General features: G+C 42.3%; 1 protein-coding gene across 3 annotated transcripts in view; it reads left to right on the forward strand.

The window, feature by feature from the left end:
- Positions 1-12,098, forward strand: part of ythdc2 (YTH domain containing 2) — a 56,375-nt gene extending 44,277 nt beyond the window's left edge. For all 3 annotated transcript variants that reach the window (XM_061293263.1, XM_061293265.1, XM_061293264.1), the window contains one exon: positions 11,527-12,098. In XM_061293263.1, the coding sequence (XP_061149247.1) occupies positions 11,527-11,586 (60 nt within the window). In that variant the 3' untranslated portion in view covers positions 11,587-12,098. The remainder of the gene's footprint in view (positions 1-11,526) is intronic.
- Positions 12,099-16,660: the final 4,562 nt, after the last annotated feature.

Consider the following 16,660-nt stretch of genomic DNA (forward strand, 5'->3'; position numbering starts at 1 on the left):
GTTAAATTTTACTCAAAAATGAACACAAATGCATCCCCCTAATCCAAAAATCCAAACAAAGTCCCATTCAAAATGTTAAATAAATCTCTCCAAAAAAGTCCCAATCCACATGCACATAAAAAAAAGTCAGCTTCCCTAGAGCTTCTCAAGCTTCTCATTTTCTTGCTAAACCCTTTCAGGCAGTAGGCATTCGTGGGTCTCAACATCCTGCATGTCCACTTCCTCAACATCGGACTCTAACTCTTCCTCTTCAGAGTCACTGTCCAGCCTTGTGGAGGATGGCTCTTTGTCAGGCTCAAAGAGCCTCAGGTTAGCCCGAATAGCAACCAATTTTTCCACTCTCAGATTTGTGAGCCTGTTGCGCACCTTTGTGTGTGTGTTCCCAAACATGGACCAGTTTCGCTCTGAGGCAGCTGATGATGGTGGGATCTGGAGTATGATGGAGGCTATAGGTGCAAGAGCCTCCGATCCACAAAGTCCCTTCCACCAGGTGGCTGCAGATATATGCTGGCATGACTGCCAGATTGCATCCCCTTCCCAAAGGCCTTGCTTTGTTCTGTACTTTGCCAAACTGCCAAGTACTTTGCCTTTATCAAGGCCCAGGTGGTCTGACAAGGCTGTAATAACGGTGTAAGCACTGCTCATCTCTTCCCCAGAGAGTAAATCCCTGTCATATTTTGGGTCCAGCATGTATGCTGCTGCATGCAACGGCTTCATGCAGAACTCCCTGCGCTTTTCTAGCAACTTTGAGGTCTGCAAAAAGACACTGGACATCTGATAAGATGGCACCATCACCCTCTATCTTGGCTATTGCTGCTGCAATTGGTTTGAGGATTCCCAGACTGCTGGACAATCTTTCCCAAAACACATCATCTAACATGACTTTCTTTATGTCACTTTCGATGCCTGCAGTCTGGGATATGGCCATCTCTTGCAGGGACTCCTTTCCATCCAAAAGACTGTCATACATGATGACAACGCCACCCCATCGTGTGATGCTGGGGAGCTTCAGCGTGGTATTTTTGTTTTTTTCCTTTTGCTTTGACAGATAAGTTGCTGAAGCTACTTGTTTGCCCTTCACATACTTGACAACTTGCTTCACTCGCTTGTATAGAGTGTCCATTGTCTTTAGTGCCATTATGTCTTTAAGGAGAAGATTGAGAGCATGGGCAGCACAGCCAATGGTTGTTATATGAGGGAAGGTCTCCTCCACGTGTTCCCAGGCAACCTTCATATTTGCCGCATTATCAGTCACAAGTGCAAAAACCTTCTCTGGTCCAAGATCATTGATGACCACTTTCAGCTGATCAGCAATGTAGATGCCTGTGTGTCTGTTGTTCTTTGTGTCTACACTCTTGAAGAATACAGGTTTAGGAGTGGTGACAATGTAGTTCATGATACCCTGTCCACGGATATTTGACCATCCATCTGAGATGACTGAAATACAGTCTGCTTTGTCAATAGTTTCCTTGACTTTTGTCTGCACCCTGCCAAACTCTTCATCCAGCAAATGAGTGGATAGCGCATGTCTGGTTGGGGGGGTGTATGCTGGCCGGAGAACATTCAAAAATCTCTTCCAGTACACATTGGCCGTTAGCATCAGGGGTGAGCCAGTTGCATAGACTGCACGAGCGATACACTCATCTGCACGTCTCTTGCTTTGTTCATCCATATGATCAAAGAATCCTCTGATGCCAGAGGGACCAGGAGCTGATGAGAGGGTATCTGACTCTGATGCGGCTGATGCAGATTTATTTTCATCTGTAGTGGAACTCCCATCTGTTGCACGTGTTGAGCCTTGAGGAAGTTTGTTGCACTTTGCAATATGCTGCTGCATTTTTGTGGCATTTTTTGTGTATGCCTTTTCACAATATTTGCAGATATACAAAGACTTTCCTTGCAAATTAGCTTGTGTGAAATCTCCACACATCGGATGGCGCACGTGGCATTTTTCTCTCTTTGATGTCCCTGAGCTGTTGAAGTTATATTAAAATTATTAAATTGTTTATAATTTAATATAAAAAAACAACTAAATGTTATTGTTCTTAATTCTTAACCCACAACTCTGAAAAAATACAACAATGTGTCTGTGAAGCTACACATCCCTGGGGATGTGTCCAATGTATCCTGGTGGAGATACAACTCATAAAATCCAAAATATACAAGATGTTTTTAAAACTATTAGTTATTGTTATTTACTTAGGTGCAAATGATATCTAGCAACATCAAAGTTCCACTCCTGTCTGTTAAAGTGATATTTACTGTATAAATTGTGGTTTATTTGGTTTTGACCAGTTTTATTTTTTCCACCATAAGGCTAAATATAGCACTTACATATAAAAATATCTCTAAATATATTACCATATAATGTCATCAAAACTTACTTCACTTCATGCAGTCCACAGGCTCAAAAGTCTGGCTTCAATTTGTGTGCTCTGGACTCAAAAGTGTGGTCCAGAATTGTATAAATCATCTGTGCATGTGATGGAGGAATGAACAGCACATGTAGGGGGCGTGGTCTCAGTGGCCCTGCAGCTATGTGAGCATGTGATAGCAAAGATATTCAACTGTGCTGCATGATATCTGGTTGTTTTAGTCAGGATTATGCTAAAATATTATTTTACACAACTATATTTAAGTTCCCTAATAAGAACATACCTTCAGTTTAGTAAATTCCCGGTTTATTCCCGTTTATTCCCGTTTATTCCCGTTTATTCCCGTTAATTCCCGTTAATTCCCATGGAAAGTTTCCAAGTTTGAAAATTCCCGGAATTTTGCAACCCTAGTCAGGCGTTGGGGAACCAGAACGCCTAGATGTAAAGTGGGCTACTGGAACAAGGCGGAAATGGGCGAGATGTGAGAACCTAACACTGTTGGAGTGCTACTACTCCAGTGAACCAAGACAGAGAGGGTACATGAAGCGAATGTGGGAGCAATGGCAAGGGCGATATCCACACTCAACACTAACCGCTAAACAACTAGTAACTCAGTGCTCCAATATCCAGAAACGGCAATTGATATCACAACTTGAGATTGACGAGGTACAACACAGATGCCAAGTCACACAGGAACCCGAATACCAGGTCAGAGAGGAGTCAACATCAACTGCCCAAGTAATTGGGTACACAGCTCCAAGAGAATATGCAAGCCTGAACAAGTCAGCAACTGACCTGAAAAATAAGATCATGACTCGAATGAACAGCGGCCAACCCCGACGCCAACTACAAAGGCTAAGAGAAGCACCACCAGAAGATCTGGTTGAAAATCTGAATGCAGCACTGAGAGCAATCCCTACAACCACCATCACTGAAACCAATGAGTTGATATACACTTCAGCAACAGTGATCCTGGAGATGCTTGGTTACAAGAACAATATCAAGCATGAGATACAAAACCCACCATGGAAAACAAGGTTGGAGGCTAAGATCAAGACAGTGCGGAGAGACGTGAGCCAACTATCGGAGATCCAGAAAGGTGCAATGAAGAAACCAGCACCCAAGAAGTACAGCCAGATGAACGTACCTGAAGCACTGGAGACTGCCAAACAGAGGCTCCTAGCCCTGTCCAGCCGCCTAAAGAGATACACAAGAGAAAGTGAAGCCAGGCGAATAAACAGGCTCTTCACAACCCAACCAGGAAAAGTGTACTCTCAATGGCAGGGTAACAACAGCAGAGCAGACCCACCAAGACTGGAGACTGTGCAATACTGGAAGGGCATATGGGAGAAGAACACATCACACAACAGGGAGGCACAATGGCTAGTCTCTCTAAGAGAAGACCACAGCAACCACCCTGAGCAGAACCCAGTTACCATCACTGTGACAGACATCCAAGAGAGAGTCTCAGGTATGAAGAACTGGACAGCACCCGGGCCAGATATGATCCATGCCTACTGGATTAAGAAGCTCACTGCACTCCATGAGCGCCTAGCAGAACAAATGAACCAGCTTCTAAAAGTTGGAACTCACCCCGAATGGTTAACTGAAGGACGCACAATCCTGATCCTGAAGGATCCCACGAAGGGTACAGTCCCATCCAACTATCGGCCAATAACCTGTCTCCCTACAACATGGAAGATCATGTCAGGCATCATAGCGGCTAAGATAAGTGTGCACATGGCTCAATACATGAGCACAACACAGAAAGGCATAGGCAGTAATACCAGAGGAGCCAAACACCAGCTGCTGGTTGACGGAACAGTCGCCCGAGACTGCAAGACTCGACACACCAACCTGTGCACTGCCTGGATTGATTACAAGAAAGCCTACGACTCCATGCCACACTCATGGATCACTGAATGCTTGGAACTGTACAACATCAACAGGAACCTGAGAGCCTTCATTGCAAACTCGATGGGACTGTGGAAAACAACCCTTGAGGCCAATTACAAGCCAATTGCACAAGTCTCCATCAAATGTGGCATATACCAAGGAGATGCTCTGTCCCCACTGCTGTTCTGCATAGGTCTGAACCCCCTCAGCCAAATAATCAACAAGACTGGCTACGGATACCGACTCAAAAATGGGGCCACCATCAGTCACCTCCTATACATGGATGACATAAAGTTGTATGCCAAGAGCGAGCGAGACATCGATTCACTGATCCACACAACCAGGATCTACAGCACAGACATTGGAATGTCATTCGGACTAGAGAAGTGCGGTCGCATGGTGACAAAGAGAGGGAAGGTAGTCCATACAGATGGGGTCTCACTCCCAGAAGGAACAATAACAGACATTGAGGACAGCTACAAGTACCTTGGTATCCAACAAGCAAATGGCAACCTCGATGAAGCCACAAGGAGAGGAGCCACAGCCAAATACCTACAACGAGTAAGGCAAGTCCTCAGAAGTCAGCTAAATGGCAAGAACAAGATCCGGGCAATAAACAGCTACGCCCTGCCAGTCATCAGATACCCTGCAGGAATAATAAGATGGCCAAAGGAAGAGACTCAGACCACAGATGTCAAGACACGGAAGCTCCTAACCATGCACGGAGGGTTCCACCCTAAGTCCAGCACCCTGAGACTGTACACTAGCCGCAAAGAAGGAGGCCGAGGACTACTGAGTGTGAGAGCCACTGTTCGGGATGAAACAGCCAAGATCCATGAGTACATCAAGGAAAAGGCCCGAACGGATGTCGTGCTCAGTGAATGTCTCAGACAATGGCAAACAGAGGAGGAGTGGCTAGAGACACCATCATGGGAGGACAAACCCCTACATGGGATGTACCATCGACAGATAAGTGAAGTGGCTGACATCAAGAAATCCTACCAATGGCTGGAAAAAGCTGGACTGAAGGACAGCACAGAGGCACTCATCATGGCTGCACAGGAACAGGCTCTGAACACCAGAGCAATAGAGGTCAAGATCTACCACACCAGACAAGACCCAAGGTGCAGGCTGTGCAAAGAGGCCCCTGAGACAGTCCAGCACATAACAGCAGGGTGTAAGATGCTAGCAGGGAAAGCATACATGGAACGTCATAACCAAGTGGCTGGCATAGTGTACAGGAACATCTGTGCAGAGTATGGACTGGAAGCCCCAAGTTCAAAGTGGGAAGCACCCCCTAAGGTGACAGAGAATGGGCGAGCCAAGATCCTGTGGGACTTCCAGATCCAGACTGACAAGAAGGTGATGGCGAACCAACCGGACATTGTGGTGGTGGATAAACAACAGAAGAAGGCCGTGATAGTGGATGTAGCAATACCAAGCGATGGCAACATCAGGAAAAAAGAACTTGAGAAGCTAGAGAAATACCAGGGCCTCAAAGAAGAGCTTGAGAAGGCCTGGAAAGTGAAGGCCTCGGTGGTGCCCGTGGTCATTGGGGCACTTGGGGCAGTGACCCCCAAACTGGAGGAGTGGCTACAGCAGATTCCAGGAACAACATCAGACATCTCAGTCCAGAAGAGTGCAGTGCTAGGAACAGCCAAAATACTGCGCAGAACCCTCAAGCTCCCAGGCCTCTGGTAGAGGACCCGAGCTTGGAGTGGGAGACCACCCGCGGAGGGTGAGAGGGGAATTTTTTTTTTTTTTATATAACCATCTGTGTCACTCCAATTCATTAAATCCATCGATCGTCCTTTGTCAACAATGCGTGCGCGCCGCTGACGGCGCTTGCGCTTCAAAATATTCCACAGACCCATATAACGATATATAAATTATATATCAAATAACTATTATATAAGCAATAATGTTATCAAACCATCTGTGTCACTCCAAATCATTAAATCCATCGATCGTCCTTTGTCAACAATGGGTGCGCGCAGCTGACGGCGCTTGCACTTCAAAATATTCCACAGGCCCATATAACGATATATAAATTAGATATCAAATAACTATTTATTATATAAGCAATAGTATTATCAAGCCATCTGTGCACTCTAAATCATTAAATCCATTGATCAAATTCCTCGTCCTTCGTCATCAACGCCGCGCGTGCGTCCTGACGTCAGCCTCGTCGTTATTCCACACATCTACTATATAACTATATTGTGGTGTTAACAAAGTTCAAGGAAAGACGTGGGTTTGGTAAACGGCTCTTTATTTAACAAAACAAACAGGCATGTGGCGGCGTGGACTTCCAGCCACGGAAGTGGAAGAGAGCTCCATAGAATAGGACCGGGCGTGCGTAAAAGCAATGACCGAGCCCCATCCGCCGTCCCCGGACAGCCACCCGGCCGAGCGCCAGCCCTCGACTTCCATCCACGGAGGTGAAAGAGAACTCGGTAGAGTAGGACCGGGCGTGCGTAAAAGCCATGTCCGAGCTCCATCCACCGTCCCTGGACAGCCACCCGACCGAGCGCTGGCCCCCAACTTCAATCCACGGAGGTGAAAGAGAGCTCTGGAGAGTAGGACCGGGCGTGGGTAAAAGCCATAATAGTTTTTCAAACCTTTTGTGCTGGGCCGTGGACTCGGTTCGGACTCGGGGACTCGGACTCGGTCGGACCCGGTCATTTTTGCCGGACTCGGACTCGGTGCTGATTTTGACCGAGTCCACCGAGTCCGACAATAAAAAAAAGAGGCAAGACGCAGCCAGAGAGTGTCAGGTTACAGTCAGCGCGGTAGGAATTGGAAGAAGCAGTAAAAACTCCACCAAACTCGTCGTAATGACCCGTGATATATGTTATATCCTTACTATTTTCCAGGTTCTTAGATAGCAAGAATAGGTCGGACAACGACGTGAATGATAACTGCTTTATTCCTTACTCACAGTGCGTTCACAGGGCGTACCACAACAACACAGAATGCGCCCATCCCATTTCCGGGGTTTTTCTACTACGGAATTTGAGTTAGCCCAAAATACACAACATCTCTTCCCCTCTTACAATGAACGTGCTATATGCATGAATGCGACCGACATAGTCTTATGCACCTATAACTTGACATCTTCAAGATCTATCAATAACTACCATTAAACAAATATATATGGTCCAGACAATTATGACAATAATATTCCCATGAAACCTTAACTTTGGGTGAGGGTGGACTACCTCGAATCATACTGAATTATAGCGAAAAACCGATGTCGTACGGCGTCAGCACTATGTTGTTTTCAATAAAAACATGAAGAACTCACGTTTGCGTCAGTCAATTTTAATTTTTATAAAGAATTATTCTCATTTGATGTCTTTAAATTCATCCGCGTTCTGCCATTGAAGCGGGGTGCATTCAAAGACCAGTCGTACAGACGGAAACGTTTTGTGATAAAATCTTACATAACGAGAATGATTTGAGTGAATTGATTTGAATGAATAGTTGAGAAGAAATTTCAGTTCTGAAGGCTCCTTTTGTCCCAAGCAAAGTGACAGATGGTGGGGAGGGGGGATAAAAATTGTAAAATCAATTCACTCAAATCATTCTCGTTATGAAAGATTTGATCACAAAACGTGTGGCTTTTTCTTAAATGAACACGTTTGACATTGCCATCGTGTCAGCTTTTAATTATATTGCGCTGTCATGTTAAAGCAAATTAATAAATGCAACAATATTAATTTGCTTTGAAAATACCTGAGTAATATAATAAAATGGATGGATGGATGAATGATGATCACAATTAATTATAAAGTCTCCTTTGTAATATATACTCCTTGTAGCCTGTACCCAAAAAGAGGAGTTTCTTTGCATCGAGGTTTATGCAAAGAGCTCACGTAATAATATTGTTGCGTTTTGGTGAAGTGAATGAGTATTCCGTCTGTACGACTGGTCTTTGAATGCACCCCGCTTCAATGGCAGAACGCGGATGGCATCAAATGAGAATAATCCTTTATAAAAAAAAAATTGACTGACGCAAACGTGAGTTCTTCATGTTTTTATTGAAAACAACATAGTGCTGACGCCGTACGACATGGGTTTTTCGCTTTCCAAATAAGGGGTCGTCACTAATTATTTGTGTTTAGATCAATGTCTGAGCTATAATGGTGTAATTAATGATTAAAACTTGAAAGTATCTGTTTATTGTATTCGTTTATATGTTTAATAAAGACAAAGCTATCACAAAACTGTTGTAATTATTTAGATTTTGATTTAAATTAGCCTTGAATAAAGACTAAGCAGTCACATGAATTAACAGAAAAAATGGACAGCCAGACTCGGACTCTGACTCATGGTCAAGAGGCCGGACTCGGACTCGGAGCAAAAATCCGACCGATTCCACAGCCCTGCTTCGGTGTCACTCCAAATCCTTAAATCCTTCAAACTCTTTGTCCGCCGTGTCACTTAGAAACAAAGCCGCTAATGATGCCGGTAGTACTTCGTCATCTTCGTCATCCTGTGATAGATCTTTGTCCTTTATGTAAACAACCGCCGCACCACGCCGCGTCGCGCTGCTGATGTCACTTGAAATTCAAATTACAGTAATCCCTTGCTACATCGCGGTTCGTTTATCGCGGTTTCACTTTATTTTTGGGGGAAAATTTTTGAAAAAAAAACACATGGGTCGCTCCTTATTATAAGTCGCCCCCCCACCCAAACTACAAAAAAAAACGCGATTTATAGTCCGAAAATTACGGTAAACGTTTTTCTCATTAATCCAAAGGGGGGCGCCTGGGTTTTGTCTGTTTTTCCATTTTTGTTTACACTCCTTGTGTATTTTTGGAGAGTTGCGTGTCAGACGTATTCGCCTGTCTATTTACACACTGACATTATCATTATAGAGACAGAAAATAATGTGAAAACACTACAGAGAAATAAATGTATTGAAGTTAGGCTCACTAGTCGCTAGGCCGCGAGGATGCCACGCATGCAAGTACTTCCTGGACTCAAAATACAAGGATTTTTTGCAGATACGATATAGCATGCGCAGAACAAAAACAGTGCCTTGTTCAAAGCTTTACTCCCTGATTAAATTTATACGATGAGATATTTGGGTTAAAAGGCGTAATCCGGGGTCCTTATTCAGATTTTTACCTGAAACCAGAGATTGTGCCTGACGTAACATATTAAGAGTTATTCAAATAACTTTAACATAAATAAGTTTATCTAACCATTTGTGTCACTCCAAATCATTAAATCCATCAAAATCTTCGTCCTCTGTGTCACTTATAAAGGGGTTTATAAACTGACTCCGGAAGTGAATGCAGTGCTGACGTCATACTCATCGTCAGTTGCGGTTCCAATTATTTCACAGGCCTATATAACTACCATAAATTTCGGGCTATAAGCCGCACCGGACTATAAGCCGCACCAGCTAAAATTCGCGATTTAGTTTTATATTTATATAAGCCGCACGTACGCACGGCTTATTTTCAAAGAAAGACAGTACACAGAAAGGCTTTTTAAAGTTTTAATCACATTAACATTTTATTGTAAACACAGAAGTAACAGCACTAGCTGGGCTAAAGTTTTAATACCATTAACATTTCGTTGTAAACACGGAAGTAACATCACTAGCTGGGCTAAAGTTTTAATAACATTAAGATTTTGTTGTAAACACGGAAGTAACAGCACTAACTAGCCGGGTTAAAAAATAACATTCCAGTCAACAAAGTCACTGAGAGCCATCTTTGTCTTCCTCCTGTCCACTGAAACCACCAAAACCTTCCTCCTCAGTGTCCGATTGGAATAGTGCCAGATGTACGTTGCAACACTCTTTCTCATTGTCGCTTTCATCGTCATTCTCGTCCTGAGCTAAATTCACTCCTGAGCTTGTGCTCTCCTCTCCGTCACGCAGCAGACTGGCTTTTCGAAACCCGTTGGTGATGGTAGATTTTTTCACACTGCTCCACGCTGTCAGGATCCACTGCAGACTTATGCAAAGGTTGCTCTTTGCATGCGTCCAGTTTTTGTAAACGATTTCTCGCCGCTGGTCATCCAAGCCTCCCATTCAAGTCGGAGGGCCACTTTAAATCAATTCATTTATTCCAAGTTTACGTGCAACTGCTCTGTTCCCTTCTTTATCAGCCAACTCAATGGCTTTTAACTTGAAAGCTGCGTCATACGCACGCCTTCTGGTGTCTTCCATCATTGGGCTCTGTTTACGCTAACTTTCCTTGTGCACAACGCGCCACTACTGTCTTCCTCGACACATACATTCCACCTCTCTCTTGTCTTTTCTGCTCGAGTCCCCCCTGATGGGCGTTAGAAAAAATACATGTAAAGTCGCCGCATGGTTGCGTAAGGTTTTTAATGTTTAATTACCATTTGTAAGAGTATATACACAAAGATGATTGTCAGGAAAGAGATGATTATTTAGGGATGCATAACTTTTATTAACATAACAGCACAACAGCGGTCCACAGCCTTTTTAGGAGTGTATAAGTGTATTAGTCATGAGAAACATCATGGAAAAAAAACTATACAAGGCGCACCGAACTATAAACCGCAGGGTTCAAAATTTGAGAAAAAAGTAGCGGCTTATAGTCCAAAATTTACGGTATATATAAACTATATATCAAATAACTATAACATAATTAACAAGTTTATCTAACCATCCGTGTCACTCCAAATCATTAAATTCATCGAAATCTTCGTCCACTGTGTCAATTATTAACGACTCAGCTGACTCCCGAAGTAGATGTGGCGCTGACGTCAGACTCATCGTCAGTTGCAGTTCCAATTATTCCATAGGCCTAGAGCGCCCTTATGTGGTTTAGTGTGCAAATAATACATGAAGTGATATACTAGTAAGTTCATGATCAAGTAATAATGTGTTAATAATTTCACATATAAGTCGCTCCTGAGTATAAGTCGCACCCCCAGCCAAACTATGAAAAAAACTGTGACTTAAAGTCCAAAAAATACCGTATAATTATGCACGACACCCATTTCTATTTTTCTCACTATCACTTGCAATTTATAAAACATGCACCGCAGTCTGTGTGAATTGATTCCGTACGGACAGCGCAACGTTCCTCAGTTTGTGTTAATTAGGCATAAGTCTGGAATAGCTTCAAATATCTTTTAATGCATACTAGATAGTTGTTCAGCTATACCAGAAATCTGTGGTTGATTGGTCACAACACCTACTTTGCGTCTGCATTTTCATTTTAAAATAATTTTAAGTACTCTGTTTCTTTCCCTTTTGTAGGAGTTAGATGCCCAGGCAGGCAGATTGCTGCTGTCTCTTTGGGAGAGAATTACCAAGTAATAGCAAAATTGGTGTTCACACGTCACTTCAACAACATCAGTGGGACACCTGTCCGCATTATTTCCAGCACTATTTATGCCAGTTTTTCAAGTTCCAAACCACTGATGGATCTAACTGTTAACATCTGTTAAGCATTTCTTATAGAATTTGAGTAATTCAAAGGAAAATAACGTGGCAGTAAATGCAATTGAAGACAACAGTATGGGGACAGGTTTGGAATGTTCATGTCATCTGTTTCGTCTGTGTTTAAAGTTGCCGCTTAGATTGTTTACTGTTTGTATTCCAGATATAGCGTGTGTGTACTTATTCTTTACAATGTTATGTCCATAAAATACAGGAAAGTTAAATACTGCCCTTTTGCATATTTCAATTTTATGCTGTTTTATTATTTCTACTATGCCTTTGAAATCGTTTCAAACATTCTGCTGACAATATTTGAATCCAAGGAATGTTTGTCCATTCACTGTTTCTATACTGTATTCATAGATAAATAAACTATAGTTTGTTATTCATAGTGTTGATGTTTGATGTGATATACTGTATTCATTAGATGGCAATACATAACTGTAGCACGGTTCTCTCTGTGCTTGGGTGAAATTTCTCAGATGAGGCATCAGTAACGTTACGTATAAGTTGTTTTTAGCTATATTTGTGGGCTTTGAAGGCAGTGTATGACAATTTGAGGACTGGATGAGGTAAGTATCAAACAGGACATGACATCAGACATGCAACCTAACCCCTGTGAAGAATTCAAGGGTAAATGGGAGGATCGTCCAGGAAACGGTCAAGATACTGAGAATGCCCCCCCTCCACACACACACACACATACACTGCCTGCCACTGCCTTTTATTGTGGTCCTGCAAACAATATCCTGCACAGACAGAAGCTCCAACAGCGACCTCCACTGTCTTCAATGACCTATTACAATCTTCTCTCCCACCACAACGGAATGTTCACAACTGTCCGTCACTTGCATGATTCAATCAACTAATCAACCATTGTACACTTCGTGCATGTGAAACTAAATACATTCCTTGGAATTAATTAAATATTAACTAATTCAAGTGAAAACAAAAAAAACACATCTTTATAGGTCAGTGGGATACATTACATATGCTTCTGTCTAATTCTTCTATCTGATATCCTTGAATTATCTAATTATCCTATTGTTTTTCTCACTTAAAAAAATCAATCCTTTCTAAATAGGAGGAGGTATCGAATTTGGCTCAACTTTTAGGCATGGGTCATTCACGTAATTTGATCCGTAACGGTAAAGACATACCCCCATGTTATCAACTTATCAAAAGTTGTGTTTTTAAAGAAACATTTTCTGAAGCAGAAGTGACACTTCCATCCGTGCTGTTGCTGTGCACAGTTGTGCTCTCTTTCACTCGCTCTGTTTGTCTTTCTGTTCCTTACTGTTTCTCTGTGTCAGGGTTATCCTATTAAAGGGCATGTAAAGACACTATGGGGTGCCAAAATGTATTTGATAAAGATGGACTTGTATTTCAGGAAACTGTTGTTAATTTTTGAATAAAAGTGCGAATTGAGGAGTAATCGATAAAAAATCAACGGTTCGTATGTGATCGTTGAAATTCATCACGGAAATTGCCGAAGTGACTGTAGATTAGACGTAGATTATAGGACGCCGAGCGTTGCCGAGTTACTTAGCCCATGTAACCCTAATGGCGGATACAGCAGCGGAAGCGATGTCGTCTGACGAATCTCCCTCAGATGATTCTTCACCTTCAGATGAAAATGAAGAAGAGTATGATTTCTTTCCTGGTCGTGGTCGTGGGCAGGGCCGTGGTCAGGAAAATGCAGATCGGCTTGGAAACACTGACTGGTTCGTAACAAAATATCCCATAATTAACTGCCTAAATAATTGTGAATAGTATAAAACTATTCTACTTGTTAATACCTACGCGCAAAATGAAAAAAAAAAAGATATTCTAACCCAGGGGTCTCAAACTCCAGTCCTCGGGGGCCGCATTCCTGCATGTTTTCCAGGTTTCCCTCGTTAAACACACCTGATTCAAATGATCAGTTCATCCTCACGTTCTGCAGGAGCCTGATAATTGAATCAGGTGTGTTTAACAAGGGAAACTTGGAAAACATGTAGGAATGCGGCCCCCGAGTACTGGAGTTTGAGACCCCTGTATCTAACCGGAGATTGCATTGACCTAATTTTCACATGGTCCCTTTTTACATTTTGCATTTGACTGATTTTCATGAATGACTGTCTTTTATATTGTACTATCATGACCAGAATTTTTTTTTATAATGTACATAATTTCATGGTTTTGCCACAGGTCAGTGTTAAATGATTGTCTCATTCAAAAGTGCCTTGTAAATGCCTCTGATTTATGAATCATGTCAGGTAAAAAAAAAACAAAAAAAAAACACCATGATGTTTGGTTGTTACATTCATGGCAACCAATTGTTCTTCTGTGGGCACAGGTTGGATTGTAGTGACTGCGTCTTCCTTGAGAGGTTTTAGTTTTGAAGCAAGATGCTCCATCATTGACCCCTGATAACATTCCGGAGTGAAATGAGCTCCACAAATGACAGCTTGAGAGTCTGGCCGCGGGGTCTTGAAATCGGCTCGTTTTGTTTGGACAAAACGAACCCATTGTCGTCTATATATTCCGTTGCTGGGAAACGATGTAAACTGTGGGTTTTGTGCGTATTGCTACAAAATTTGACAACACAAACTTCACCATCGTGGAACAGACGTTTGAACACCAATTTGTAAACTAAATGAACCTTATATGTGACGTATTAGACACAAAACACCAAGAAAATGTGTGGTTCTTCGCGATATCAATCGGTAAACAATGGGGGGGGTCCTATCATCTACGTCACGGTACCACGTGATCCAGAATGGAGCGGTTCATGACAGGGCCGGGGAAGATAGAGAAATACACACAAATTGACTGCGTTTGGCTCACGAATGCAGTTTTATTTCAAATTCTATATTATTTGGATACAGGTGAATATAATCAAACATTCGGAGTGGTTTTTAGAGCATGTTAAAGGTGCCTTTAAGTTAAAATTAGACATACACCACTAAGACAGTAGACCAAGAACACAACCAGGGCCAGTGTTTCTTCTGCAAGAAGGTAAAATGAAGCTCTCAGTTCTCCAAGATCTTTCACACTTCCCATGTGTGTTTTTTTTAAAAATTGCATTGGACCTGGAAAGAGGCAGTTGCAAGTCTCACAATACCTAATATGGAGACGTTTGTGTGTGAGCATGTCTTGAGTATGTACTTGTATGTGGGGGGGTTAGGGTTAGGGCTACCTTGCTTTACTAGCATGCGTTTTTATACGTTTATACAGTAATTCCAACACTTGGTTGGTCTCTCACTCACTCTTTACATTTACATACGTAAAATTTGAAATTCAAATTTTCAAATAACTTTCAAAGCTGCAGTTTCTTTCCACATTTGAAAAACATGCATAGCAGGCTGATTGACCACTCTTAATTGTCCTTCGGTGTGAATGTCAATAATTGTTTGTGTACCCTGCGATTGGCTGGCAAACATTTCAGGGTGTACTCTGCCAATAGGCTCCAACATGCCCGTGACCCTCATGAGGATAAAGCGGTTCAGACAATGGATGAAATGGAAAAAAACTTTCAAAATAGAGCTTCGAGCATGACTTTCACAAATAAAACCATGGAGACAAAAAGTGTCAAATTTAATGTATTTTCTCCCAATATGTCTATCAGCTCGGTGGCGCACTGGTTCGCACGGCCGCCTGACAGTTAGGAGGGTGCCGGTTCGTTTCCACCTCCGACCCTCCCTGTGTGGAGTTTGCATGTTCTCCCCGTGCCCGCGTGGGTTTTCTCCGGGCTCTCCGGTTTCCTCCCACATCCCAAAAACATGCTTGGCAGGCGAATTGAGCACTCCAGATTGCCCCTCGGTGTGAGTGTGAGTGCGGATGGTTGTTCGTCTCTATGTGCCGTGCGATCGCCTGGGACCTGGTTCTGCGTGTCCCCGGCCTACTGCACAATGACTGCTGGGATTGGCTCCAGCATGCCTGTGACGCCCATGGGGACAAGCGGTATAGAAAATGGATGGATGGATGGATGTCTTTATCATTAATGGAATTATATGCAGTGATATTGGTGCCTGATTGATAATGATTTGGTGAATGTATTTGGGGGTTATTTATTTTTAGTTAATGATTTGATTGAAGAAAGATATTTTTTTGGAATATGAAATCCCCCTCGTGTGGAGGTTACATTCCAGACTACCTCTCTTATAAGTGAAATCTGTAATTTAGAAATGTCCAATGCTAATGCACTTTAGGTGTTTTTTTAAGAGCATTTATGGCACTTTTTAAAAACGGTATTTCAACACACCTCAAACAATATAATTACAGTTAAACATAATACTGCATATTGAGGGAGCAAGAGCAATGAATAACAAATATATGATTCAGAGTGTCGAAAAGTATCATGTTTATAATGTATAGGAAAAAAATCTGTGATAACGCAGGTCTGCAAAGCATGAAACGCAATATAATAGGATTACTGAATTTCTTCTTGTTGTATTTTTTTAGGGGTCCAAAATGTTCCATATCATGTAATGCTCTAGCTAGCTGACTGCAATTGCTGTTTGTTGCGTGGCCTATCAATGGATTGAAAACACTGTTCAACAAAAAAGCTTGAAATAAAATTTAAATTCTGCTCTTAGTGTTTTCCTGTGTAAGTGTAAAAAAATCTTCAGAATGTATTTATAAATATTTTATATAAATAGTATATAAATATATTAATAACTGAAAGGGTCACATTTGACAAGATTTATGAGTATATTCATTTTGAGGTCCCAATTCATTACCGCCACACGAACGTCTCACACGAGACGTTTACAGCTCCCTATGACTACATCTACTTACCGCGCCAGGAATTACGTTCATGCTGTGATTGGTTGTCCCCTCTCACCAGACATCGTGCACTTGATTCTATTGGACTATTGTCATAGCTCTGACGCATGCTTACAGATCTTACTTTCTGATTGGTCATAAAATCTGCGCGCTTGGTAGCACTGCGCGTCTACCAGTGGAC

The sequence above is a fragment of the Syngnathus typhle genome, linkage group LG12 (genome assembly GCF_033458585.1).
Source record: "Syngnathus typhle isolate RoL2023-S1 ecotype Sweden linkage group LG12, RoL_Styp_1.0, whole genome shotgun sequence".
NCBI classification, from domain to species: Eukaryota; Metazoa; Chordata; class Actinopteri; order Syngnathiformes; family Syngnathidae; genus Syngnathus; species Syngnathus typhle.